This window comes from Hemiscyllium ocellatum, chromosome 11 (assembly GCF_020745735.1).
Source record: "Hemiscyllium ocellatum isolate sHemOce1 chromosome 11, sHemOce1.pat.X.cur, whole genome shotgun sequence".
NCBI classification, from domain to species: domain Eukaryota; kingdom Metazoa; phylum Chordata; class Chondrichthyes; order Orectolobiformes; family Hemiscylliidae; genus Hemiscyllium; species Hemiscyllium ocellatum.
The window spans coordinates 29448840-29474911 of NC_083411.1; the positions used below are offsets into that span (position 1 = coordinate 29448840).

A 26072-nucleotide genomic window follows, 5' to 3' on the forward strand; every position below is an offset into this window, starting at 1 on the left:
TATTAAAAAAATGATCTCACTCACTTCCTCTGGCTACCTGCATAAATTCCCTCCTTTGTCCTCTAATGGACCTACCCTTTCCCTAGCGACTTTCTTGTTCCTTATAGTTTGTACAGAATACCTTGCAATTACTCTTAAATCCTACTTTCCAAAGATATTTCATGGTACCTTCTAGCCTTCCTAACTTCTTAAGATTTTTTTTTACTCAAGGGCCTTGATTTCTGTTTTCTAAACGGTACATATGCTTTCTTTTTCACTAATTTTTTTCAATATCACTCATCACCCAAGGTTCCTGAATCTTGCCATTCTTATCTTTCATTCAGCTCACAGGAAGAGGCTGGTCCTGAACTCTGGTCAACTGGCCTTTAGAAAAATCCACATTTGACATGTGGGAATTACCTTCAAACAGCCACCCCAACCTAATTTCTCCAGGTCTTCCCTAATACTGTTGTAGTTAGCCACCACCAACTTAGCACTTTCACTCAAGGGCTAGTCTTCTCCTTATCTATAACTATGGGTAGCCCTCCTATAAAACCATAGTTGCATTCCAGGAAACCTCACTTAATAGAAAAATCACAATATAACTAATGGGGCCTACGGGAAAAGTGGGTTATGGGGCAGACTAGCAACAAAAATTCTCACTCACTATTGCTAAAAAAAAACTTAAAAGTCGAACACAAAAAGTATAGCACAGTCTGAATGAAAGTATAAAAATCATATTTCTCAATGAAACAAAAAGTAAATTTAACAGTACATTTAAAAAAGATTGTTAATGCAGGGACAGAGGGGTCATCCTGGTGTGTAAGGTAGAATCCCTCATTCCTGTTAAGTGAGCTATATCATAAATTCTCTCCTTAAGCTCAAAAGGCTTTATAATATCTAGCTTCTATTCCAGTGTTACTGCCTTGCTCTTCCATTCACATGTGCAATTTTATCACCAGGGTGCTTCTTACTAACATTCTTGTCACTATGCCCCTCCTTTTTTTTAAAATCAAAAACAGGGATAATCTAGAAGTAGTGTACTTTTCACAGGAAGCTGCTCAACGTATCTCACAGAAGCTGCTGACTGCGGCTGACATTAGTGCATATGCAGAATGGCATGAAGACCGGAGCCAACATTGGCGTACACGCAGAACAAAGTGCCTGAAACAAATCGTCACTGGAACTGCGCTGTTGTGAACAGAGGTAAGCATTCTCGAAAATACCGTTCCTCAATTCCTCAGCAATATTACAATCAAGTTGCCTGTTATCAGAGAACTACACGTATCTTAAAAAACTTATAGTATTACAGTTTATATTGGTGAAAAAGTCTCATTCCCTTTTCCAACACGGCAAAGATGTGTCCTTTAAGACTTTTCCAAATCTATTTTGATAATTGTGATTTATTCTCGTTCCAATATCTTTGCTGCCAATAAGTTCCAGATTATAACTTACTGCATAATTACCAATGAACTTGTGGGTACCATAGTTACTTTGTCTGTACATTATCAAGTCACAACAGGCACCGCCTGGGCTGACTTCCTAAGCAGAGTGAGGATAATGCATGACCCAAAAGGATTACTCACAATTTGTTGGATTGGCAATATTAAATCAGCCACTTTCCAGACATCATATAAGTAATACATATAAATGAATGGTCTTCCATTTTACTGCCCTCACAGTACATACAGTCAACTTTGCTTCTACGTATTAAAAAATATGTACACCCAACATTTTCACCTGTCAGATCAACATCTTTGGCAATAAGAGGTTAGACAAGCGTCTCCCATGAAAATTTATATCCCTGCACCTAATCTCAACACATACTCAGTCACGAGGCAGCAATTAGAATTTGAAATACTTGGTGCATCTTCCTTTTCCCTAATACAGGAGATCGGCCCTTGAGCTGTTCAGGGAGAGGTGGGCACCGCAGGGAGTGGAGTGCTTTATTTCCTCCTCCAACTCTATTTTGATTTAATTCCTACTCTTCCTTTCACTTTTTTGATCACACAGCATTGCCCATCCGGGTGTCTCCTTTCTTCCTGGTGGTGGAAATTGAGTAAAGATTTGTACATCTGTTGTCTCACACCTCAACACACACAACATGGGTGATGGGGAAAATATAAGCGGTACCGTAATTAGGTGGTAGTGTCAGGGTAAAGAGAGGGAAAACAAACAACCAGAAGATTTAGAATCTCTCCTGTTTAGGGTGCTGGCTCTGAAAAAAAAAAGAGAGAAAAAAAAATGACCAGGAGATTCAGAGTCTCCTCAGTTTTGGGTAATGACTTTTAAAAAAATATATATACACAGGAGATCGGATGCCGTTTGTAACACCTCCATCTGTACAGGTAATCAGCTAATGGGACAAGTCAAGAATTGAATTTGGGAAACTACTGATCTGTGGTTCAATTTCCCATCAGGTGGTGCATTCAATGACTCAATACTACACCATTTGGTATACATACAGACTCTAAATACTAGCGGTACAAGACATGGACATTTTTCAACGTGTGAAAATGTTGAAACACGTGTGAACAGGAACACTTGGGAGAAGTTTGCGTATTTGCATTTAAACACAATCTGTAGAATGTTAAACCAGCAGAAAATATTTTTTCCAGCAAAAGAAAACAGTCTTTTTAAGAAGTGCATAAACATCTATAACACATCCCTTAAAGTCCACCATGGATGCCATATTCTTCAATAGAATCTAATGTAAAAAACATTCCAATTCACACTAACACATGGAGGAAAGGTGAACATTAATAGACAAATTAAGCCAATTGTCATACTACTCCATAAGGTACTTCCACAGATATTTTCTCCTTTGGCAAGCATACAACGATGATTTCTACATCATAAGAGCAACAACTGATGAGAACATATCTCCATCATACTTAAATTATTATGATTAAGCAGTTCTTCGTGTACCTTTACTGTCTGACTGATGTCCTGTAACCAGGTTGTTATCAACAATTTAGGCTTGCAAAGCAAGATCTTTACTGAGCAGTTATTGGGATAATGATACCCAGACTGGGACAGAGTATACAGACACTAAACAGCAGTAAACACAGTCGGGGTGGGGGGGGGGGGGGGGCGCACGAAGGTGTGATCAAAGACCAAATTAACGGCTCTTACCTATGACTATGTGCATTCAAGGTATGGGCAGCACGGTGGCACAGTGGTTAGCACTGTTGCCTCACAGCGCCAGAGACCTGGGATCAATTCCCGCCTCGGCCAACCGTGTGGAGTTTGCACATTCTCCCTCTATCTGCGTGGGTTTCCTCCGGGTGCTCCAGTTTCCTCCCACAGTCCAAAGATGTGCAGGTTTGGTGAATTGACCATGCTAAATTGCCTATAGTGTTAGGTGAAGGGGTAAATGTAGGGGAATGGGTGTGGGTGGGTTGCTCTTCGGAGGATCGGTATGGATTTGTTGGGCCGCAGAGCCTGTTTCCACACTAAGTAACCTAATCTAAAAAAAATGTACAGCATGGAAACAGACTCTTGGGTCCAACCCATCCATGCTGACCAGATGTCCCAACCCAGTCTAGTCCCACATCCCTCCAAACTCTTCCTATTCACACACCCATTCAAATGCCTCTCAAGTGTTCCAATTGTACCAGCCTCCACCACTTTGTCTGGCAGCTCATTCTATACCCGCACCACTGTGTGAAAACATTGCCCCTTAGGTCTCTTTTATGTCTTTCCCCTCTCATCCTAAACCTATGCTCTAGTTCTGGACTTCCCGACCCCAGGGAAAAGACTTTGCCCATTTACCCTATCCATGCCCCTCAATTTTGTAAACCTCTATAAAAGGTTACCCCTCAGCCTCAGGCTGACCCAGGGAAAACAACCCCAGCCTGTTCTGCCTCTCCCTACAACTCAAATCCTCCATCTCTGGCAACATCCTTATCAATCTATTCTGAACCCTTTCAGGTTTCACAACATCTTTCAAACAGAAAGGAGATCAGAATTGCACGCAATATCCCAACAGTTGTCTAACCAATGTCCTGTACAGCTGCAAAATGACCTCCCAACTCCTCACATATTTGGAATAAAGTGAATTAACAGGTTAAATACAGGTTGATGGATATGATCTTACAACCATTATAGAGACGTGGTTACAAAGAGAACAAAGCTGCAATACAAATATTTGCGGTTATTGACTTTGACAGTTAGGGAAAAAAAAGGATAGTGGGGTAGCATGTTGGTTTGGGATGGCATAAGTACTGTAGAAAGAAATGATCTTTGATCAGAAGGCAAAAATCCATACAGGTGAAGGTAAGGGCAAAGAAAAAGGCACATGAGACAGATAGCGATACGAATATTCTATACATCCCCTAACAGTAGCTATATGGTTGGACACAAAATCAGGAGATAATGAAGGTCTGTACATTAATCAGGAGTAATTTCAAGCTTCATGTAGATTGGGAGAGTCAGGTTAGCAGAGGGAACCCTGAGAAACAATTCAGTGTAAAAGTTGTGGGAACAGTCAGAGATTAGGCTATTTTGGATTTTGTGATGTGCAGTGAGGCAGGTTTAATAAACCATATCAGAATGGAAGAGATTCCCTAGAAAGCAGTGATCAAAACATGGCAAGATTTAGCAATCAGTTTGAGAGTGAGGAGCTTAGGTTGGAAACATCTGCCAAACATAAATATGGGTTAGACCTGTAAAGAAGAGTATAGAGTTGGTTGGAATGGACTGGTAAATGAGTTTACAGCAACAAAAAAAAAGTTGAGAAACAATGGCAGATTTCTAAAAAAAAAACTCATGGCTCACAGCAAAGGTATATTATAGTGAGAAAGAAGGATTCTAGGAAGTGGGTAAGTAAATTATAGTTTACTAAGGAAGTTGAAGACAGCATCAAATTGAAACATATAATGTGCAAAGATTACTGGTAAACTAGAGAAGTGGTAAAGTTTTAAAAATGGTACAAAAAATTTTGAGGGCAAGCTTTAAGTAATATCAAGATGGACAATAACAGCTTTTCTTCAAATATCTGAAAAAGAAAGAGGGGAGCCAAAGTGATCATAGGCCCTTTAGAGAATGAAGCTGGGGGAATAATAATGGTGAACCAAAAAATTGCAGAGGGATTGAATAACAGATTGTGTTTGTTTTTATAGTAGAAAACACTACCAGTATCCCAATGTTAGTGAATAACCAGGAGGCAAAAAAGAAGAAAGGAAATAAACGCAATAACTATCACTGGAGAAAACATGCTCGGGAAATTAATGGGGCTAAAGGCCAGTCTCCTGGTCCTGACAGGATGGATCTAGGATATTAAAAGGAAGTAGCTGCAGAGATAGTGGATGGACTGTTAGCAATCTTCCAGGATTTCTCAAATTCTGGAAAAAATCCAGAGGAATAGAAAACTGCAAAAGCACCAGCTTTATGTTAAAAGAAAAGAGAATGAGACCAAAAAAAAAGGGGGGGGACTACATGCCAGTTAACCCAACATCTGTTATTGAGAAAAATTTCAAGAGTCTGTTATACAGGACGTGACAACACAACAGTTAGAAATACATAATATGATCAAGCAAAGCAGCATGCCTTCATGAAGGACAAATGTGGCCTGACAAATTTAATCAAATGCTTTGAGGAAACAACCAGGTTGAAAAAGGAACAGTGGTTGTAATAGATTTGATTTTCAGAAAGTATTTGACAAGGTGTTGACATTAGACTACATTGGAGGAGAGTTCAAGACCAAGTGGCATAGTCTCAGAGGAAGGGAATGTACATTTAAGACCAGGAAGAGGAGGAATTTCTTCTAATGGTAGTGAATTGGTGGAATTTGTTATTTATATAAATCTTGAATATGCTTAGTTTTTTTTTACATCAGTAAGGAATCAAGAATTATAGGGAAGAAGCAAGAATGTGGAATTGTGGATTATTAGACCAGCCATGGTCTCATGGACCTGCCAAGCTGACTCAATGGTTGGAGTGGCCTATTTATGCTCCTATACTTTATGAACTTATAGCTCATCCTGGGGCCATACCTTATCTGTGTGCCAATCTTTGGTGAAATCCTTCATGTGTATATGTTTCTTTTCCTGTACATGACAGAAGCTGCTTCTACCGAAGATGAATGAAAACAGTGGCGAAAATACTGCAGATAATGGAAAATTTAAAATAAAACTGCATGGCTATAGTCAGCAGACCTGCCAGTATTACACAAAAGACAAATAAGATCAATCTGAAATGTTAAATGTCAAAAGGTATTCAATCAAATGCTCAAGAATTGCATCCCTAATTGCAAAATAGAAGTTTGTATGAGCCACCTTCTTTAACTGCCAATGTCTGAATGTTCTCGGTTTATGCAACAGTTATTAGGTCCCAACCTCAGGCTTTTGACTCAGTGACAAATAGGAACTACAACTTATTTAAGTCAGAAAGACTGATTTGGAAGGAGATATTCCAACTGATGAAATCATGCTTCTAGTTGGAAGCAGACAGTTTTCAAAGGCAATGAAGTAAAGCATTTGGCGATCGCTACAATGAATCTTGTATATAGTATACACTATTGTCACTAATGATATAGGGAGATGTTTCCAGACTTGAATTGCTAGCTACATTTTCTGTTTGTGAAAATCACATCCTTAATCTGAAATTTTTCATTCATTTTAAATCAACATTGGAGTTTGCTCCATTTCCCAATATGTCCGTCACCCACAAAACAGCAAGGTATTCCTACAACCTATCAGTTCACTCAGAAAATGGATATTATATTGCTTACCTCTAATTGATTTAATTTATGAGGCTAAGAGCCAGCTTCCTCAATACAACTGCATGGCTTACATGACCCTTTTAGCCAGTCGTTAGGCAAGAATCCCCCACACTGCTGTGGGTCCAGAGTAATGTATATGTCAGACCAGGTACAGATTGCAAAATTCCTTCCATAAAGTACATTTGTGTACACATGATATCTTACAATTGTGATTATTACTGGTATTAGTCCTTTTTTTTGCAAATCTAACTTCAGTAATTGAATTTAAATTCTCCAGCCATCCCATTGCGATTTGAAGTCATTTAATCAAATAGCCCAGGCCTCCAGTTTACAAGCCCATAAATTTAGCTATTGCAGTAAGCTACCTTTCTCAGAAGTATTTATAAAACTCACTTTACAACAACCACAATGGGGCAATAGCAAAATCCATTCACATGCAAATCCCTCTTCTGCATTAATATGTTGTGTAACTGTTTATTCAAAATTGCAAGCCACATCTTTTTATAGATCACTTCAAAATGAACATCTACTTTTAAAAACTGCATTTAAAAACACACATTTACGTTGACGGATTACATTGTTTCTTGTCAATAAACGTCGAGTTTATTCAAGAAAGACCCCAAAACACAGCTGTGAACTAAAAGCACAAGCGTAATTTCAAAAGGGGAGGAGCAATCAAATACGAAATTACAGCCAAATTTAGGAGCGCAGAAACTTACACTGTATAGTTAATCAATAGAAATAGAAACAAATTTATGGATCACAAGTTTCCCGTCTTTAAGATCCAAGTAATCACATTAATTCTGACATAAATACAGCCTAGTTAAATACAGTCAACAAATCGACTTGTTTGAATGAGCTCACAATCAATCGTTCCGATTGTATAAATCTCAGGACGCGCTGTTACTTACATGTGACAGAATGCTGATCCTACAAAAACAGCATTAAAAACGGCTGTTACAAATGTAGCCACCGTAACTAATTCTTGAAAATACGATTACAAAACCAGATCAGTTTTTCCGGGTCAAAAAAAAAGAAACAGACGCAGAATAGAGACAAGCAAGGGGACAACATCACGCCAATAATAATGTCCTGCAGGACCAGCAGTGCGCCAGCCCCGCGCTCCCTGGGAATACTTCAGCGTCCTTTTGCTTGGTTACAGCCGCCCGTTGTCAGCAGCGGCCGAGAGCCGGAGCGGGGCCGCCGCCGAGCCACACTCCCAGCGGAGAGGACAAGCTTCGGGGAGACAGAGCTGCACCCTTCCTCCCTAACCCCGCTCCTCCTAGGCCCCAACTTACACAGTTATATGGCCAGCCCCTCGCACCACCACAGGGTCGGGAGTATATCGGATCAAATGTTCATCCATCACCACCCGCTCGTCCTCCTCGTCCAGCTCATATATCGTATCGAAGTCGGCCATGTTGCTCCTGAGGGGCACGGCCGTCCCCCGCGTCTGCGCACGCCCCGGCCCCGCTGACGTCACAAGCACCGCCTGCCGCCTTGACGGCCACGTGCTGATTCGCCTGGAGCAGCAGCACCAGCAGCCCAGGTGGGCTTGGCTGTATTGGTAGGAGAAAGTGAGCGCTGCAGATCAGAGTCTAGATTAGAATGGCGCTGGAAAAGCACAGCAGGTCAGGCAACATATTGGAGAATCAACGTTTCGGGCAAGAGTCTTTAATCAGGGTATACATTACATTGGGATATGCTGGGCTAGGGTGGGCTGCAGTAGAGTATCCTGGGCTAGGGTGGGCTGCAGTAGAGTATCCTGGGCTAGGGTGGGTTGCAGTGGTATACAGTGGTCTAAGATGGGCTGCATTGGTATAGACTGGGCTAAAACAGACTGCAGTGGCATATCCTAGGCTACAACAGGCTGCATTGGTATATCCTAAACTAGGGAGGCTGCATTGGTATACACTGGGCAAAGATGAGCTCACTGGGGTATTCTTGGCTAGGGAAAGCTGCACTGGAATATGCTAGGCTAGGGAAGGCTGCACTAGGATAGCCTGGGCCAGGGAAGGCTGCACTGGGATATCCTGGGCCAGGGAAGGTTGCATTGGTATACACTGAGTTAGGGTGGGCTTCAGTAGGATACCTTGGGTTGGAGTGGGTTACATTGGTATAGACTGGGCTAGGGTGGGTTACAGTGGGATATCCTGGGCTGCATTGAGATACACGAGTCTAAGGTGGGCTGAACTGGGAGAGGAGAAAATGAGGACTGCAGATGCTGGAGATCAGAGTTGAAAATGTGTTGCTGGAAAAGCACAGCAGGTCAGGCAGCATCCAAAGAGTAGGAGAATCAACGTTTTGGGCATGAGCCCTTCTTCAGAAATTCTGAATTTCATGCCCGAAACGTTGATTCTCCTGCTCTTTGGATGCTGCCTGACCTGCTGCGTTTTTCCAGCAACACATTTTCAGCTCTGAACTGTGATATCCTGGGCTAGGGTAGGCTGCATTGGTATAGACTTGGCTAGAATGGGGTGGGCTAAACTGGGATACACTAGGCAAAATAGAGCTGCACTTGAATCAAGTGGATTGTACCAAGATGGACGAGGCTAGAATAGGGTGAGCAAGAGTGAGGTGGACTGGGAAGAGACTGGGCTGGAGTGGGGTTGTCCAGACTAAATTGGTTTTGCCTGGGCCGACTGGGTTAGGCTGGGGTAAACTGGGTTGGGCTGTGTCGGACTGGGGTAGACTGGGTTGGCTGGGTCGGACTGGGGTAGACTGGGTTAGGCTGGGCCGGACTGGGATAGATTGGGTTAGGCTGGGCCAGACAGGACTGAATGGGATATACAGGATTAGGGTGGGCTGGATTGGACTGATCTAGAGTGGGGAGGTCTAGCCTAGGTTAGAAAAGGCTAGAGTAGGAAGGACTAGGCTGAGATGGACTGGACTAGACTGATTTGGACTCGGAGGGCTTAACTGTTTTAGTCACCATATTTAAGTATGGATCTATAGGCATTGACTGCAGGTCAAAAGAGATTCACTGAACTGATTCCTGGGATGAACGGATTGACTTATGAAGAACAGCTGAGGGTGATCTTAGTGAAACATACAAGATTTTGCGGGATCTTGAAAGGGTAACTATTAAGATATTTCCACGAGTTGGGATGCTTGAACTTGCAGCCATAGCTACAGAATAAAGAATCAGTCATCTAAAGCAGATGTGGAAAAATTTCTTCTGTTGCAGGATATTGAGCATCTGGAATTTTCCACCCCATAAAGTTATGGAGGCTAGATCACCGGAAGTATTTAAACACCAGCTGGATTGACTTTTGAAGTTTTGGGGAGTTGCGGGCTGTGAGAAAAGAATTGAGGCTTGCAGCAGATCAGCCATGATTTTGTTGAATGGTAGGGCAAGCTTGAGGGACTGAATATCTGACACAAGCTTGTATTTCATCTTGTGGTTACTGTTTTATTTATCTGACAAGCTTGCTTTGTTTCTTCCCTTGTATTACATCCAACCAAACGTTTATTGTTAGATGCCGGATTAGTGGTGCTGGAAGAGCACAGCAGTTCAGGCAGCATCCAACGAGCAGCGAAATCGATGTTTTGGGCAAAAGCCCTTCATCAGGAATAAAGGCAGAGAGCCTGAAGCGTGGAGAGATAAGCTGGAGGAGGGTGGGGGTGGGGAGAAAGTAGCATAGAGTACAATAGGGAGTGGGGAAGGGGATGAAGTTGATAGGTCAGGGAGGAGAGGGTGGAGTGGACAGGTGGAAAAGGAGATAGGCAGCTAGGACAAGTCCGGACAAGTCATGGGGACAGTGCTGAGCTGGGGTGAGGTGGGGGAAGGGGAAATGAGGAAACTGTTGAAGTCCACATTGATGCCCTGGGGTTGAAGTGTTCCGAGGCGAAAGATGAGGTGTTCTTCCTCCAGGCCTGTACACCATCTTACTATCATAAGTGACTTACTCGTACTCAATTGTTACCCGCAATTGGAGGGCAGAGAGAGGAGTTGAGTGATAATCTCAGACCCTCCATGTGGTTCAGGCTCCTTACTAGTGTCTGGTAGGAAAATGAGGGTCTGGGACTGCATTTTGGACAAGGCAGAGGGTAGGGTGGAACACAGGAGGGAATGCCATTGTAGGGCCGTGCCTCGAGTTACCTCTGTGGATTTGGAAGGAATCCCCATTTTCACTGGCCGGTAATAACAGGGACAGTTCTGCGGGGGTATATATCGGGAACTGGTGAATCAGAGTGGTGGCAGGATGGGACCTTTAAGTGGGAATTCACAGAAATTCAGCAGTGTTAAAGCTCCTCCCGTGACTGGACATAATGGCAGCATAATCAGCAGTAACAAGAATGTGGCTCCTCCCAGTGATCGATGGGAGATTCACAGGCTGACCTACACTCCTGACTGTAACTAGGCCCGGGTGCCTACATCGGTAACTGAGCATTCCAAACAACTTTATGGAGATAAGACTTTAGACTAAGATTCTGACAACTAACCTTTTGGCTCTTTTTAAAATGTTTCTTGTTTTATAAAATTCTAGATTTGTAATTAAGATGCGCCAGAGAATGGTGACTCTGTATACTTTCCACTACACTTACGTATTCCTGCACTTGAGTACACGTGACAATAAAATCTAATTCCAATTTTAATTCTATGCAAATAATCATCCATTAGTCTCTTGAATGCCTCAATTGAACCTTCCCCCAAGTATTCCCAGGCAGTGCATTCTATACCTGAACTACTTGCTGTGTGTAAAAAAAAATTCATGTCACCATAGCTCCATTCGCACATCATTTAGAATCTATGCCCTCTCTGTTTAATTGTTTCAATTGGATCATAAGCTACTTGGTGGCCCACTATCTCTACCCCCTAACCCCCCACTATTTGTGAAAGATTAACAAAGCATATCTGAATGAACCACTAGTGGGTTCGCTGTCCATTGCACGGCACTCTACATTATGTGTCCACACACCTGCTTTCCCACCTGTGGCAAAGTCCAGCCAATTATGTGCTGTGCTGATCTCCATATTTACGGGATTATGTACTTCTATTGAGATAATAAAATGAGGTTTACTGGAATGAGTGAGTTGCCCTATGTTAGAGAGGCCAAGTAAATTGGATACATGTTCTCTGAAGAATGAGATGATCTTGTTGAAGCATGCAAGATTCTGAAAGGGCTTGGCAGGTTGATACGAGCATTTATTGTCCCTGGCTGTGGAACATAGGGGCACATTCTCAGGATAAAAGGTTGATTACTTTGGACTGAGATGAAGATACATTGTTTTATTCAGAGGGTTGTGCATAATAGGTGGTAGTTAGAGTCAGGCACATGTTACTAAAGTCTGACCATTTCCTGCTGAAGGATCAAAAGAGAAGAAAAGAGTAAGCAGAGTTCAGTGTACATTGCACTGGCTATTGATCCAGAGATTTGTGAATATTTCAATGTGGAGCTTTTTCAATTTAAGTATTGCCAAGGTTTGCATATTACTGCGGGAAAGAAAAACAAATGAGTAAATGAAAGCACCTAATGTTTCATTTGACATAGGAGGAGAAGCTACTTGTGAAAATTACTGCATTTTGCATTCAACAGACCTTTTAGCTGCATTGATTTCTATCAATAATCAGATTAGCAGTGCACATTTTTGAACACTGAGTGAATACTTGGCTACGATATGCCTGAAGTTTGTATTGTCTGCTTGTTCTCAAGGCTCATGCATGAATAACCCCTATTTGGAAGAGATACTGAAGGATACTTGGCACCTATAGAACCATTTCTCATAGAACTGACACATGTCTTCAGGACACTGATGGCTGCAATAATTTCCTAAAAATTAAAACTGGAATGAGGGGATATAAAGGAAAGAACCATTGTTCTGCCATTCTCTCATTCCAATTACTTAAACTATCAACATTTTTTCAATTGGCACTCCACATCCACAAGGCAGAAGTGGGTACTGTAGATGCTGGAAGTCAGAGTCTAGATTAGAATGGTGCTAGAAAAGCACAGCAGGTCAGGCAGCATCCGAGGAGCAGGAAAATCGACATTTCAGGGAAAAGCCCTTCATCAGGAATGAAGACAGCGAGCCTCCGTCCACTACCCACACCTTCCCAAACTGTAGCATAAATGCTGTCCCCTGCACACTTTACTTCAGCTTTGATGAAGAATCATCTAGACTTGAAGCGTTAGCTTGCTCTCTCTCCATAAATGCTGTCTGACTGCTGTGATCTCCAGCATTTGTTGTTTTCACTCAGGATATAAAGGTATGTTAGCCAAACAAACAAATTAATATTGTTCCAAACAGGATGTTTTGAATTTTATATATTGCACTGTGTGTTTAATAATTTAATGATATTTTGATTGCCTTATTATTTAGTGCATAGGATAATTGGTTAATTGCTTCATTGCTGTTCATGGGACCTTGCAATACAATATGTACATTGCTTGCCGTATTTGCCAATGGTGACTGCATTTCAAAAGTAATTAATTAGTTGAAACATTTTCAGAAATCTTTATGACATGAAAGGCGCTACATTAATTTATCTTATATTGTGTGGAAAACTGCACAATCATTTTCAGCCACATTATGGAAACTTCTGTTTTCGGAATCATGTGAGAAGAGCTATTCCATGAGAGAGAGGGAGACAGAGACCTCTTTTTCTCATTTCTAGCATGGTAAAGTAACCTGTGTGATGTAGATAACTTATGATGTTTCCAATTCACACCTGATAAAAAGGCTTGTAAGACTCCAATTGCTTGTGAAATGACTCCTCCTTTGTTTTAATTCTCTGTTGAGCCTTGAAAACCAACTAATCCCTCAAGCAGTTTATGAAGAATGAAGGCTGTTTTTTCTGATCTGGAAGCATTTAGACTCTGCAATGTGCTGGAGGCTGAAAGTGCTATGGAATAGCCACCATTTACAATGCACTGTGGAAATAACAGATGTACGGGTATACGTGAAGATAAAAAGTGACAGCTGCTGGAAAGCTAAAGCAACCTTTGGGTTTTGCTGAATGATCATTGTAAGAAATGTTGTCTCTGCAGATATTGCCTGGTCTGCTGTGGGTTTTTGGCATTTTTGTGCTTTTGATACACTTCCAGTTACTGGAATCATAATTAGGACATTTATAATTAGGTTTCTGGTTGTATTTTCCAATTTTGGGCTTGATTCTTTCTACACAGCAATACATAAATTAACATTTCATTATTTGACCAGTCTGTTGTGACCACTTCAACAAATGATGCTTATCTATATCCATAGCCAATAATGTTGTATTGTATTGGATGTCTGGTATTTTCAATTAGTTGAAAGTCTCTCACATCCTCAGCTATTTATTGTTTGGAATATAACTGAGGTGAAACATTAAAATTTAAAAGAAAGTCATTACAACAACAATCATTTGTACAGGCTTGATGGGGTTTAAGCTTTTATTTTTGCAATGCTTGACATCTTTATGAAAACATTTGGCAACTCTAGAAAAGGCCATTCAGTCCACTGATATTTTTCCATTTTGAATGTTTAAGAAAGCCAATTATCCCATCAAGTCTTTTCTATCAGGTTTCACCAGCTGTCAGCAGCCCCACTTCTGCAGATATATGAAATACACAATTTGAGTTTATGTAGTAGCACTCATTTCACCTGAGCAGAGAATGTTGCAAATATTATAACTTATCTTACTCTCACCATTCAACAAGCACCGGAGTCCGACCGGTACAGCTTAGCTTCGGCATTAGCATAGCATTTGTAAGATGCAATTTCAGTTACATTTAAACTCTTCATACCCTTACTTAAAACTCAGAATATTTGATCCTTCTTTCCTTAATGATGAGCAGTATCAATTCACTCATTCATTCATCTGATTTCCAGGTTGATGATTAACTTTTATATTCCCATTCCTGCTCTTTGATGAGAAACATGTTAAGCAAGAGTGAATCTACTTTTCTGATGTTTAATTTTGAATTTAATTAAAATGATTCATAAAACAGGCCTTTTGACAGACTAAATCTTGCCAAACTAACCTCTCATCTCTTTAAAGGAACCTTAACTGATCAATATGAACTTATCGAAAAGTGAATAGTGATACTTGATATTGTTATTTTTATACTAGTTTTTATTTTCTTTGTTTTTTAAAATCTTTTGCTATGTTTATTCTTCAAAGTTTTGAGCAAAATACAAAATATACCAAAGATTCCATTGCATGAAGTTTGTTGCTGCTTAGGTCCTCATTTTAAACACTAGCCAGTTGGATATACATTTGGCCATCTACTGTGTGGGCTACCAGTTGCACAGATGGAGGAAATGTGAAAGTGGTTAATGACAGAAAAGCAAAATTCATAAACAGCCTAAATCTCTGACTATGAGAAAAGGACACTTTTGATTCACTTATCCTTGATCCAATTAATAGCAAGATGTTCATGATGAACATAGCCAATATTTTGCTTCAACTCCATTCTCCTACCCGCTCACCATACTATGGAATTTCCTAAGTCTCCCCTCTATCTCAGACTTCAATATATTCAAGGACAGAGCACAGACATTCTCTGGGGTAGAGAATTCCAAAACTCCGCAATATTCTGAATGAAATAAATGATCTTCATTTCAGTTCTAAATGATCAGCCTTTATACCCTAAGAATAGATTCCATGTTCTAGATTCCTCAGCCAGGCCAGGTAATGACAAATTCAGAAAATGAATCTTAAATCCCATTATCAAGTAATGTAAGATATGGAAATACATATACCTTAATTGGTCCAGAGTAAATGTACATGTCACAGGGATGCACCAGCTGCCTGTACACTGCTAGCTGTAACACGTACAGCCTTCATGGGTAGCAGCTGCCTGCCACTGCATGCAAGAAAGTAGTTGGGTTGTTCCTCATTAGAGGGCTGGACGCAAAAAGGCAAAATGATAGTGTGGTACATATCAATGAGGAGGTCTTGATTGTTTTCTCCACATTAGTGGACAGTGATGCTAGGGGTCCCAACTTACTTTCCATTACATGACTGTCCAGAAATGTCTCCCACTCTTATGATCTAGCATTGGCACGTGTTGAAGGATTTATAGGTTGATAATTTACTTGGTTGGGGTGAGTTCCAAATGGAGCTTCTGCTTGAGGCACAGGGACAAAACAGAGACAATAGGCTCATAATCCAGGCCCTCCAATAATTTTCAATATATAAAGAAATACTGTCCTCCCCAATGTGAATCTGACAATTGTGCATCAATGTGCACAAAACTTTCATTTTTCCAAAATCTCCTTAAAGATTGGAGACCTCAACCTGTTACAACTCTTATAAGAGATGAATGGGTTTCCTCATTCCCTCTCCCAGAGACCATTATGAAATTTGGAAACTGTCCCAGAGGTAATCTCTGCATTTTGTAAATTGCTCCCAGACTGGGTCCCAAACCCACCAGTGATTGAAGATCCAACTCCGTATCTCAGACAGAGATAATACCTTCAGTACAGCAGGGAGAAGAGCTGATAGATAATAACAGAAGTAAATGTTAGCTATCTTTTGTTATTCTCATTTTTGCTGTTGGCTGGCATTGGGCAGGACGGTGAAACCTCAGCATGCAAAATAACGAATACAGTGTGCACATTCCGATGTAAGAAATGTATACCCTCTGATTTAATAAGATATTTAGAAATTTTTTTAAAAACTGTACATATGGTCATAAAATATGTATGTGGCCCTAAGTTATGCTTCTGCCAGACATGTGACCTCTGAACTTTATCAAATTGGTGATTTTTTTAACTAAATACAGGGTTCTAGTAATAAGCCATAGTCCACAACAGACCACAGAATCTCTCAACTGGTCATGTAGAGCTTGAGGGATGCCATTCCCCAAGCATGGAGCTAAGCCTGAAGGAAGGGTAATTGCACTTGCACCACAGTCTTTAGATGTGCCTCTTACTATGATGCTAGTTGTGTTTAACCTGAAATGATTCAAACTTGCTGACAGGAAAACATTTGCATTTCCTTTATAACTTTAAGTCTGTGTATAGTAAGTTCCTATATTTGAAAGGGCATGTGAAATGGTTGCAGATACTTAGATCCTCTGTGGACACTTTTAAAGTATGTTTTCACTGATCTCAGATGCTTTGAGAATGCAGACACCATCACTTATGCTGTTTTAAAATAATGTAATTGTTGAGGAGGGAGCTGACAGGTTGCCTGTAATCAAAAATCCACTAATTTCTCTGCTGGGTAGTAGAAATGGAAGCTCTGGTCAGGCTGTGTAAGCAGCAAGCTGTCTGATTGGAACATACCTGCAGTTGCAGATGGTTGTGATCAGTCTGATTATAAGTAATATGTTGTTTATTTTATGACAGCAAAGCAGTAGAGGCTAACACTGCTGCAATCTTTTAGTTCTGTTTTTATCTTGTGAAATAATTTGTTACGAAAAGTTGTTCAGTAGTTTTGTTTTATTGAGACTTCTGAACCAGATTCTGAGTAGTCCATGAAGGCATACTATTTTGATGGATCCACTCACTTTCCCAATGCAATATTTTGGTGCATTTATGTCCTTCTTCCCCACCCTAGCAGCTTCTGTTTGATGGAAGCATATCTCAGCTCAACTCTTTGAATTTGGGACTAGTGTGTGCAGGATAACACCAATGAGTCCTCTGGTCCTTAACATTGGCCAGCAGGAGATCCAAATTATAGATGCCACTGACGAGTGACGTTCCAACCAGAAGCTCAAAATTCTATGTTAGATAATCCATACCAGTGAGAAATTATTTTACATTTAAGCTTTACTAATTGATTTAACTCCCACACCTTAAAACTTAGCAAAATTCCAAATTGCCCAAATCCATGTAATTTTGTTCCTTGGTACTACACATGCAGAATGAAATGCATCCCAAACACCCTTTTATTAACAAGTTAGATAACAATTTGTACCTTAAGATGCCAGAAAATTAATTCTTGTAAGTTAATACATGTCTAGATTAAAAAAACATGAAGCACAGCAACTGGGACCAGAGATTAATTTGCTGAACACACACCAGACAACATGTGTATTTTAGCTGAGTACCAGTATACAGTTCTGCATTGTTTACAGAATACGACTCCACTTTTAGTAATACAACAGGCGACACAATGCTCTTTGCTGTCCCTTTATGTTCAGAGGTGACTTTTTTCCCCTCTAAAATATTTGGAAAGCCTTTTAAAAGCTTTTTGAATGTATATTGGTTTTACTATATTGTATCCAAACTTATGATTTAAAGAAGCAACTTGATATGGCCTGGAATGTTACCGAGATTCTTGGAAAAAAAAGTCTTTTGAATAACTTTTAATGTTGAAGACAAAGTTTGATCTGTATATCAAGCATCTGCTTGTCATTACATTGACTTTACAAATTGCAAATCATTCCCTGATATCCATAAAATTCACATCTTCTGAAAATGTAAAGCGCCTTTTTTTTTCTTAAATGGAGTGCTCCTCTGTCCATAATCCTGGTATATGGCTGGGTCATCCTCACAAGCTCTGAGGTCCTTGCTGTTGTGCACTGGTTAGAGTGTGACAGTTACTTGGGCCATATTCCCCACAGGAGGGCCTCCAGAAATGTGGCCCCCAAGCAGCATCTGCCCCGGCATCTCAACAGGACTCCCTGGACCCGGACCATGGGGAGCCAGACAGCCATCAGATTGAGCTAACTGTTTCTTGGTCATCTTCCGTTCCTTGGCCCTTCGATTCTGGAACCAGATTTTAACCTAAATCAGAACAGAATTAGAACTGTAAGGCATATGGCAATAGTTGGGAAACAAGTGTCATAACTTGAAATAAATTTTACTTTAGAAAGTTAAGGGCATTCGCTCTGTCCACAGAGGTTCACTATTCAAGCACATTATGGCTGATGTGAATCAAACTACTTACTGCCCTTGGTTTCTCTATCCTTACTGTCTTGTTTACCAACTATGAATTAAAATGCAGTATTAAAATGTTTAACCACTCAGCAAATTTTTGGGAGTAGAGGGCTCCATTCATGGTGAAGTAGGCTGATTTAGCGAAATCGCTTACTCCTGCTCCCAACTTGTATATTCTTATGTTTGGTCGTATGTTTCCACTGTCCTTTTGCACTCGTACCATATCTTGAAATGTTTCAAAACGCTTCACATGAGAATTTACTTCTTACAGTTTGGGGGCTGGAATAGTTACCTTGCAGATCTGCAGCCTTCAGATAATGAGAAAAGACGTAAATGCTGATTCTCTGAAATGAAAATTGAAAATGCTGGAAATATACATTGCCAGTCAACATTTGAAAGGAGGAATTAATGTTTGTGGTGGAAAACCTAGGTGCCATTAACTTTCCTATAGCTTTTCGTTGGCCCTGTTCATTTTCTGTTTTCATTTAATAATCGTGTCTCTATATATAAATTTTCTCTTCAAATCAAACCTCCTCATTTTTAGAAATAATCACAAAATTCATCTCTTTTTTTACCTCCATCATTTCCCCACTGCCACTGGTGAATTTCACCCTTCCTCTACTGATTTTTGTAAATTACATCATTTGCTTCTGTTTCATTTGCCTATTGTTGAGAGATTTTTAAGTTTGAAGAGTCCTATATGAGATTCATAATACCAAATAAAGAATTAAGTAATCTTTTACTGACAGTTATGAATAATCTCACACCACTGAGCAGAAAGGATATTTCTTCATTGCAATGAAGTGATTTTCATTTAATTGTGATTTAGTCGCAAGAATAAAACTAGCAGAAAGATTTGATCAGCAGGCTTTCTCTGAGGGACTGGCACAAAAATAAAACAAAAAAAAACATTGTCCACAACCACCTGATGAAGGAGCGTCGCTCCGAAAGCTAGTGCTTCCAATTAAACCTGTTGGACTATAACCTGGAGTTGTGTGATTTTTAACTTTGTCTCTGTGCAGTTTTGAGAAATAGTACTTCCTTTTCAAAGAAACACACTTAATACTGGATTTTCAGAAACGACACCTGGAAATGCACAACGGGTGTCTAAATATCAGACTGGAGTTCAGGCATGGAAGAGGCAATGACATGAAATTCTTGATTTGAGTGTGTAGGGACTTTAGGGCAATGTTGAAAATGAGCGCAATTATTTCGCAGATCCCAATTACAATCTGGCAGGAGAAAGGGGTGTTGTATTTACGAATATTTTCCAACGTCAATGCAGATTTCTCTACAAGATTTTGTTAACGAACCTGTCTTTCTGAGAGTCCTAGGATCGTTGCCAGTTCCGATTTTCTCTTGATAGTAATGTACCTGTTGTAGTGAAATTCCTTTTCCAGCTCAAGCCTCTGATGATCCGTATAAACTACCCTGTACTTGTCTTTTGTCCGGGTTTTACCTGAAAAATGATATCGTGGAATTTAAAGCAACATTATGACGAATCCAGTAAAGCCGAATCTGAAAGAGTGACTTTCTCTTTTATTTGACCAGCAAACTCTAGTTAAGCTTATTGTTTTAGATTTAAATTTCTGCATTAATTCTTTACTAGTTATCTGTTACACGCATCAGTGATATTTATTATTCTCGGAGATGGGGCCAGATACCCGAAATTAATTCGGACTTTTTGGCATGTTTAGTATTCGGTTTTTGTGTCGAACAAGAAATAACTAACGTTTAATAACTTAATGTTATCCAGTAAAATAAGTTACACGTTGCAATATGCCAACGTAGAATATTGTATTCTTTTTAAAACGTTGTATAGCAGTGTCTGTAATAAATGTAGCAATGAATGTAATAAATGAAACAAATATTCTGTAATCCTCCTAACGGATCGGAGTCAAATTTAAATTGACATTGCTATTTATATTTCTTGAGCACCACAAAGTGACAAGGATGCATTCCTATTGTGAATACTTCATCTCTCTTGGCTAGTTTACGAACTTCTCAAGACAGCTATCCTAATTCAGCTTTGTATGTTTACATTTCGACAAATATTTACCTTCCCACCAGACCTGCATCCCAGATAAGTAAATTCTCAAAACAAAATGTAGTTAAGTGCACGAAATAACACTTCAACCAAGTGTCGATTTCCACAGGAGAGCTTTTCTGCAAATCTCTCCCAACTACAATGCAATGTCAACCAGTCGTCTGGTTTCTGGTAGCCTAACCGCGAGTTTCAAAGCACAAACACGAGTTACGGGAAAAAAACATAGATACAACAAGCATTTTATCTTTGGAAAAGAAAAGACAGTGGGGTGAAGTCACAAAAATGATAATGTTAGATCTGTCTACGTTGTGCAATGCGCCCACCTTTAGCAATGTCACAAAAAATTATAGGTTAAACTGTCATGTGAGGTACTTGGAATTTCAGTTTAAATCCTTTCGAGAAATGGAAATGAAGCTCGACGTCCCCTCAAACGGGGATTCTTTAATCCTTGTAAATGTTTGCAACTCGTTTCCCTACTTGAAAGATGAGACCAGACCACTCTGTGGTGCATACACCCCCTTGGACATGTTAACAACGCGGTATTCATATGATAAAGCGAACACACTCCACACAAAGAGCTACAAGTTAATTTTACAAAAGGGTGACTTTCTAGTAGTCAGATCACAGGGCAATCTGTTTGATTTCCCTCACATAAACAACTGGCGGCATTTACTTTCATCTTAAAAGCATCTTTTAAATACAACATCGAAACCGAAGCGTCTGCAGGCTCTCGGGCCCTTGAGTACAAGGGAGCCAAACTTTTTAAAAGAGTAGTACTGAATATGAGCTGGTATTCAAATTGCAATTGAAACTTCAGAATAAACTATTCCATTGCATTTAACACGAGTATTGATCACCTTTAATACTGTTTCTTAGAATATCTTCTCATTTACTCATTTTTAATAAATCTACAAAAAAATTAAGGATCCTTTCTAAAAAAAAACGTATTTTAAATTGAATCTTGACCAAATAAGCCGTTGTGCAGTATTTAAATGATTGCTCTTCAAACTGATGAGTGAGAGTCTAATGGGCCAAAACTTGCCTCTTCTACATAACACTCATTGCTTTTATTTCTAAATATAACAGCTCGATTCAGACATTTCTAGGGTCCAGAACATTTTGCAGTTACTTCGTATTCTGTGATTTATTATTGAATCTCTTTTCTGTCCAGGCTTCTAGCTGGTGCACAATTTATGTGTGGTCTAGTTCATTATGAACAGTTTTAATATCTCTATAAGGGACCAAAGTGTTGATTGTCACTCTCATCCAAAATGGACCATAGCCTCGAATAGACAACTTAAAAGTTAACCCTTATTCTCTCCTACACTATTGCAATCACTTCCCTTACAGTTCTTGACCAAAGAGTTGTGGATTTCCAGCATGAGCTGATATTCTTAGAATTGTACTTATTGACATTTGGTTCACTTGTTAAGTGCAGATTGTCTTAATATGTTTCTCTCACAATTCTAACTGTTAAATGTATTCAATTTCAAGAAAATTCTTCAAACCATTTCTAGCTTCCAATTCAAACCTCCCTTATTCCAAATCAGAAATGAGTTTGATTTATAATTTACTTACACTCCCCCAGGCCACAGATAGAACATATTTGCATTTGAACAAAAATTGACCTGTCTTGCGGGTGTGCCAAGGGTTAAAATTCAACAGGTTACCCGAAGCCTATGTAAATATGACCTCGGTTTATAACGCGGCCATCCGCACTCGCATTATTCACCTTGGTAATAAAATTCGGGAGACATTGCGAGCCAGACAATGCTACAAGGACAAGATTCATTATTTATTGTGAAAATCGTCACCCTTTCCGGTAATATAAAGCCTCCATGTTCCCAGATAATGAGGAGTTAGGAAGCGTAACAGGGCGCATATCAAAGCTAGCAAAGTGTTGAAAGGGCATGCCGCCTGAATATGACAAATAACAATGTGGTGACTGAAGAAACGGGACCTCACAGCTAGTTTACAGGATGGCAAATTAGCATTCAAACCGAGACCGGCGCCTGGTTACATTCGCACCTCCTGCAATTTGCATGGGATTCTCTCACTGGAATCTGGGACCACTGTCCCAATTCAATTACACTGTCGCTTTTTTTAAAAAAAGAATAATCTGGTTTTGTTACCCCTGCTGGAAACTTCTTTAAAAACAATACCTTCACGCAAATTATAACAGGGAAGAGATCTGTTTAGCTCCAGAAATCTATTGGGTTGAAGGGAGTGTTGACACAACACTGACAACAGGAACAAGGTGGAAGCAACACCCTGGGTAGGACTAACATTGGGAGCATGCGAAGCCGGACCTAGGTTCGTTCACACAGTGTAACCTCTGTGTAACCTTACAATAGGCGCTTACAGGGGATTGGTTCCCGCGTCCAGGCTGGCCTTTCCAAAACCAAGTCAGAAACTAACACCTTCCAGTTCACTTTCCGACCTTAACAGCTCGCCGCTGCCAATCCGATTATTTAAATTGGAAAAATAAAAGCAAAATACTGCGGATGCTTCAAACCTGAAACAAAAACAGAAAATTCGGTAGAAATTCAGCGCCGGCTGTCATGGTGGAGAAAATAATAATTTCATATTTTGAAACAAACAACGGAAATTTCTGGAAAAACTCATCAAGTCTGACAGAATCTGTTGAGTGCACTCTGCTTTCTCTCCACAGATGCTGCCAGACTCGCTGAGTTTCCCAGCAATTTCTCTTCCTGTTTCTGATTCACAGCATCAGCAGATTTTTTAAAAAATTAATATTTTGAATCCATTATAAATTCTTTGTACTCGCTCCATAAATGCTGCCAGATCTGCTGAGTTCCTCCTACACTTCTTTGATTTTAATTCAAATTGGACAGTAAGTTTTAATGTGCTTTAGGAAGTGTGTGGAGTGGTTGTTAAAATGGTCCTCTAACCATTGTGCATGTCTCAAATCCGCCAGTATTTTGTTGTCCCAGGGATTTTAAGCAATGGAAATTGGCCTACGATTGTGGGGACCAGATCCGATCATTTGGCCAGTTCCAGGAAAGCTTCAAGTGAACAAATCTGGATTTAATTGATATTCAGCAATGATTTTTTTTTGAACTGGCTCCAGATCACAACATTTATTTTCAAACCCTTTCAAATGTAATTCGGTAAACCAGAAATACCTAAGAAGCTCACCGGCTGAAAGAGGGGTTGGACACCAAATGAAAAATGGTTCAACTTCTTATCTCAAATGGCTAATACTTGAGGCTGTAAAACAGAACCACTCGTACTTCCTTATTTAACTAAAATTTCACCAATCTGTTCAGTCTGATACAAACAGGCATCAAAAGAAAGGCAGTCACCACACACTGGTCAGCTTCTCTTCCGCATGCAATGATCCAGCAAATCTTTCAGACATGCTCCAAATCACCTTCCAATAGTCCTGTTGTTATTAGAGTCCATGCGGAGATAGTCGAAGTCTGGGAAAGCAGTTTCCTTTCACATGTAGAGTCTGGCTAGCCAAGCATTTGGAAGGTGTTCCGTGCAGCCACATTGCAAGACGGGACACACGAAGGGCTTGGCCGACCTTTCATGTAAAACACATTAGGGGATTGGAATCACTGGCCTTAGCGTTTCCATTCCATCGACGTAAATGGAACTGCGTGACCTGGCCCAATTTCTTGCCCTGTAATAGGCAAGGGCTCAGGTTTGGCTTGGGTACAGTTCCCTCAGTTTCAATATTTCTCAAAAAAAAGAGCCGAGTAATTGCAATGATTTCAAAAAAGTGCAAAGTTGAAGTTAATAAAACTTAAACATTTTGCCAATCGTATAAACATGAGATTTGCAAACAAAATCTAAAAGCCTCAGGCCTCGTAATTATTAGTAAGACTTTGCCAAATCCTGACTTTTTTGTAATATACAGTGATACAGCCTTCCACAGGGCTTAGCACGCACACTCAAACTGGCCTTTCCTGCACTCAACGCAATGGAGAACCTAACCCTACTCTAACAGTAACATTCTAAAACAGAGCCCCAGCATCGACACAAACGCTTCACACCCGGCCCAGCAGATTGCTCAGTGTTGTTGATAGATGAACCCCATTTCTATAAACGTTTCCCAAAACAAAAGACAAAGGATTCTTTGTGAAAATGACCACATGGAACGATCTGTACCCAGGACACTAATCACTATCGTCATTTAACATCAGATTTCAATCTACAGAAAGCCAAGCATGAATAATATCAACATATCTTTCTAGAAGCCAAAATTGTCACTTGCATTAATACTTAAGTTAAATATTATAACTGCAAGTGACTAAGACCTGTATTTCTGAATATAGCTCTCCATGTTCCGACCACCGTTTAATATGCACCTACTTTACCTGGGCCCCGAATTGTACGTAACCAGAAGATTTTTCAAGTGTTGGAGAGTTCTTACCTGCAGCAGAGATCTGTGCTGTTTTCTTCATCCATTCATAGGGATTGCGCCTCTGACTATTGGGCGACGTTTGCCCCCCTGAGATTGCGTCTAAAGGAGGAAGGATTCCTGCAGCTGGGGTGTTCATGGGGTTATAGTCAGGCGAGCTGTAAGAAACCTGCCCTGGAGTAGAGTTACTGATCTGAACTGGCACTGTGTTCGATGGCCCGGGCCCATAAGAACTCCAGTCCTCTCTTGCTGGACCATACGGAGAGGCCCAAGACACCGAGGTTTGGGGATGGTTTTCCATATTAGGCACATGATATCCCGCGTACTCCGAGTACTGTGGCGGAGAAACGAAGTTCTGTGTGGATAAATTGATGCTTGGTCGTCTAACGGGTCCTGGGTACATGCTTACTTCTTTATCCAATATATAGCCCACATACATGGCGAGGGTTAGGGTTTGCGTGCATGCTGCAGCCAGTTGTGGCTGTCTACTTGGACTGGCATTTGCCTGGCGAGGCTCATACTGAACTGCCCCTATCACACACGATTAACCATTGTTGACAGGACCCTGCTACTAACGGTGTACCAAAGGCGCCGCGACGTCATTGCACCGCCTGGTCATCGATTTGCATTCAAATAAGAACGAGTTTTTTTTAAAACATAAAGCCACCTTTCTGCTCTGTGGCACTTCCTATTGCCAGAGAAGTCCACCTCAGCAATAAATTGTAAACACCAAAAGCACGACAATAACACCGAGACACCTGCACTTTGGAGAGAAATTGAATTTTCGTGCAAATCTGAAATTTTCAATGGGATACGCTTTGTAATGTGCTCCTAGGACTTATAGGAACGATGTCTATTTTTGGGAAGCAAACATTTTAACGGGCATAATCATTAATCAAAACACACACACACACACACACACACCCTTCTGAAGAAGGATCACTGGACTTAAAACGTTTCTGTTTTCCCTGTACAGATGCTGCCAGACTTGCTGAGTTTCTCGAGCTTTGTTTCAGACTTCCAGCATCTGCGGTTCTTCCTTTCACATTAAAATGCACACACTACTATTCCATTTGCCGGGGTGGCATACTTTATATCTGACCTTGAGTATCATG

General features: G+C 40.3%; 2 protein-coding genes across 2 annotated transcripts in view; both read right to left on the minus strand.

Annotated features, from left to right (window-relative positions):
• The window catches only part of chic1 (cysteine-rich hydrophobic domain 1), a 61450-nt gene extending 53301 nt beyond the window's left edge, over window positions 1–8149 (minus strand). Inside the window, exon 1 of the mRNA XM_060832107.1 lies at window positions 8002–8149. Coding sequence (XP_060688090.1) covers window positions 8002–8123 — 122 coding nt within the window. The 5' untranslated portion in view covers window positions 8124–8149. The remainder of the gene's footprint in view (window positions 1–8001) is intronic.
• Window positions 8150–18166: 10017 nt separating this feature from the next.
• On the minus strand, window positions 18167–25396 carry cdx4 (caudal type homeobox 4). Its single transcript, XM_060832329.1, has 3 exons — window positions 24970–25396; window positions 19834–19979; window positions 18167–18367 (listed from the first exon to the last, which is right to left on the minus strand). Exons 1-3 carry the CDS (start codon window positions 25394–25396, stop codon window positions 18167–18169), a joined length of 774 nt encoding a protein of 257 aa, XP_060688312.1.
• Between the last annotated feature and the right edge of the window lie 676 nt (window positions 25397–26072).